This window comes from Mandrillus leucophaeus, unplaced genomic scaffold, assembly GCF_000951045.1.
Source record: "Mandrillus leucophaeus isolate KB7577 unplaced genomic scaffold, Mleu.le_1.0 Scaffold54, whole genome shotgun sequence".
Taxonomy (NCBI): Eukaryota; Metazoa; Chordata; class Mammalia; order Primates; family Cercopithecidae; genus Mandrillus; species Mandrillus leucophaeus.
In genome coordinates this window covers 1,275,143-1,278,719 of record NW_012105808.1, presented here as the reverse complement: position 1 = coordinate 1,278,719, position 3,577 = coordinate 1,275,143, and the positions used below count along the sequence as shown (strand labels likewise).

The 3,577-nt window shown below is 58.8% G+C and overlaps 1 protein-coding gene across 2 annotated transcripts in view; it reads right to left on the bottom strand.

The window, feature by feature from the left end:
* The window catches only part of SCAMP4 (secretory carrier membrane protein 4), a 19,918-nt gene that overhangs the window by 2,475 nt on the left and 13,866 nt on the right, over nt 1-3,577 (bottom strand). For both annotated transcript variants that reach the window (XM_011997429.1, XM_011997428.1), the window contains one exon: nt 494-611. In XM_011997429.1, coding sequence (XP_011852819.1) covers nt 494-611 — 118 coding nt within the window. The remainder of the gene's footprint in view (nt 1-493; nt 612-3,577) is intronic.

Sequence of the window (3,577 nt, the reverse complement as noted above, 5' to 3'; positions counted from 1 at the left end):
GAGATAGCACCACTGCACTCCACCTGGGCGACAGACAGAACGAGACTCCATCTCAAAAAAAAAAAGACATTTTGCTGTAACTGAACACTTCTATTAGGAGCCCAGCTCAACACTTCCGCTATCTTCTGATGGAAAGTGTGACCAGGAACCTGCAAGGGGCCCCATCCTCACTGACAGGACAGCTCCGGGGCCTCAGCTCTTCCTGCAAACGCTGCGGTTTACACACAACCCCTGCTTCCCTCTGCAGTCTGGAATCCCGGCCCGGGGGCCATGGGACTCGCCCCATAGGAACCCGGGCGCTGGGTCCCTGGGAGTGTCCCTGGTGGCAGCGCCTCCTGCTGTCATCCCAGCTCACTGCTGGGGATGAAGTGCGGCCTGCGTGACACCGCGGGGAGAGGGCCCGGCTCCCCAACGTTCACCCACCTGAGACAGCTGGGTGACAAGGCTCATGGAGAAAGGGTAAGGGTTTGATGTCCCAGAGCTGAGGACTCACCTTCATGATCGCGATGGCCATCAGGGCAGCCGACACGGAGAACATGATGGCCGGAAGCAGCATGACCACAGCAGCGCCCGGGCTTTCCTGGAAGAACCCGACTGCCGACAGCCAGCCGCTGCAAGGGACAAGAGAGTGCGTGGGGGCCTGCACACCCACCAGATGAGGGCCCATGGTCCTCCCCATGTAAAGAGCTGTGGCCAATCAACAAGGAGGGCACAGCTCATACAAGAACCACTGAGTGGCCAAGAAACATAAAGTGACACTGAAGCACCAACTTCGGCACATGAACACGACCTTATCCCTCCAGCACCGCAACAGTGAGCCGAGCGTGCAGGGGATGGAGACCAGTACTTCCCCATTAGTTTCCCTCAGTGAGTCTGGTGGCTACCAGCCATGGCAAGACTCAAAAGCTCACTCCCCATGCCCCATAGAACCTGCTACTAAGAACCCAGCCTACGGCAACTGCGTCTAACGATGGGAACTGCTGAAACCTACCTCCGCGTGTCTGGGAGCAACGCGGATGGGAAATCTGCCACCACCACCCGGTGGGGCATTGAGGGGCCATTAAAAACAATAGGGAGGGCTGGGCGCGGTGGCTCACACCTGTAATCCCAGCACTTTGGGAGGCCGAGGTGGGTGGATCACGAGGTCAGGAGATCAATATCATCCTGGCTAACACGGTGAAACCCCGTCTCTACGAAAAATATACAACATTAGCCGGGTGTCGTGGCGAGTGCCTGTAGTCCCAGCTACTTGGGAGGCTGAGGCAGGAGAATGGCGTGAACCCAGGAGGCGGAGTTTGCAGTAAGCCGGGATTGTGCCACTGCACTCTGGCCTGGGTGACACAGAGTGAGACTCCGTCTCAAAAAAAAAAAAAAAAAAAAAAAAAAACCCTCGAGGGAAAGCACTGCTTAGATCCGCCACCAGCGGGACACTGGGAAGGAAGGCCAGCACGCCCTGGGTCTCTCCGTGCAGGAGCAGCCTCTGGGCACTGCACCTGTCTTTGAGACCCGGGAGGCAGAAAACACAGTCATTTTCAGATTTTTGTCTAAACAGGTGATAAAACCCCAGCATTAAAATTCAGGGAACTTAAAGGCAGGCACGATGTACAGTCTCCCTCCTGCTGACTCCCCTCCCCAGCGCACAGGCAGCCCACAGGACGCACACATCAGGATATGTTCAGGGAGCTTATGCACACACATGCATATGGCGTGACATGCACGCACACGTGGTACCCCCTGCTGCCACCCTGCGAGATGCTGGCCTGTCCTGTGTCCACCTGCTTGGAGCCTCTGCAGCATCACAGGCTTCATGGCCGTTGGGTCATTCATTCTTTTCTCTCTTTTTTTTTGGAGAGATGGGTTCTCTCTCTGTTGCCCAGGCCGGTCTGAACTCCTGGCCTCAAGCAGCGATTCTCCTGCCTTGGCCTCCCGAAGTGTTGGGATTATAGGCATCAGCTGCCGTGCCCGGCCTCTCTTATTTTTTTAAAAAGTAAACCTCTGTTTGGATGTAATTTTAGATTTACAAAAAGCAGCAAAGGCATTTGAGGACTCTTGCCACCCTCGCCAGCTTCCCACTGGCTGGCGTCTCACATCCCTGGCTGCAAGTGTCAGGACTAGGGAGGTGCCCGGCACACCGTCAGCCGGGCTGCATGCTCCGCTCAGAGGCTGCGGTGCCCGCTGATGTCCAATTGCTGGCGGGCTCCACTAGGGCTCCCGCTGCACCGTGTCCTCAGTGCAAGGCTCCTGCCACGTGGCCACCCTCACTGTTTACACAGCTAGGCCCCGCTGGGGGTCATTTCTCTGGGGTTTCCAGTCCTCTGCAACCACAGATGCTGCCGTGGCTCACAGCCTCGGGCGTGCGTCACCCCCGGGGAGGTGGCACTGGTGAAGCCGCCCGGGGCAGGGGGAGCGGGGCTGTCCCCTCTCACCCCACAGGAGCACACTGACCATGGGGCCTTGTTAAGCCAACGGTGGACAGGAAGTCGCCACGTGCTGTGATTTGATTTCTCTCGTTACGAGGGGGGCCGGGCTCTCCTCTAGGGACCACTGGGCTTCTTTCTTGAGAGTGTTCACCTGCTGTCCAACTCGGGCAGGGACCACACGCTCCAGCTTCTCCCGTGACCCGCGGGAGACGACTCTAGGTTCTGATGAGGACAGCCAAGTCGCTGCTGCTGCACTGCACGAGGGCGGAGGGGGCAGGGAGGTCTCTGAGGGTCACATACGGGCACTCACCTCATGCCAGGATCTCAGGACCACCCAACATGGGCACAGGCCTGTCCACCCAGTTTAGCCTGGGAGAACTGGGGAGGCACTGGGGAGGCGCCTCGCAGGAGGCGCCGCAGCCCAGGGAAGCGCCAGTGGGAGCGGAGCCAGAAGCTGTGGGCTAGGAGGACTCGGAGGATGATGAGCAGTGCCTTGACCTGCAGCCACGGCCTCTGCAGGAGGGGGACGCACCCCACAGGCTGGCAGAGCTGGGAGCCCCAGGGACACCCTCACTAGGACTCTAACTCAGATCCCTGGGGCAATGTCACTCAGGCTTTCGGGGTAGTGGCGCCAGACCAGCCTTAGCAGCACATCCGAGGGGTGCACACACCACTGATCCCGGCCACCCTGGAGGGCCTGGCGCCGGGCGCAGGTGCAGGAGGGGAGAGGCCCACAGATCGAGGGGTCCTGAAGGGAGAGGAGTCATCATTCCGGGAAACCCGGGACCTTATCTGGGTTCTGATTTGAGCGCTGGCATGAGACCGCCACGGTCTCGTGGGGCAGGCGCCCCTGAATAGGAGCTTGCTAACGGGCGTCCAGGAAACCAAAGGCACCCACGGCTCTGTGAGCAGCGTCACCCATGGGGAGTTCCTGCCGTGCCAAGGACAAGGGAGATACGTCGGGGACGTGGGTGAGAACAGTCACTCTCTGCAACTGTGAATTCCAAATGATTCCAAAATAAAAACTCTATTTAAAAAGCCACAAATCTGGCCGGGTGCGGTGGCTCACGCCTGTAATCCCAGCACTTTGGGAGGCTGAGGCGAGTGGATCATGAGGTCAGGAGTTTCAGACCAGCCTGGCCAACATGGTGAAACCC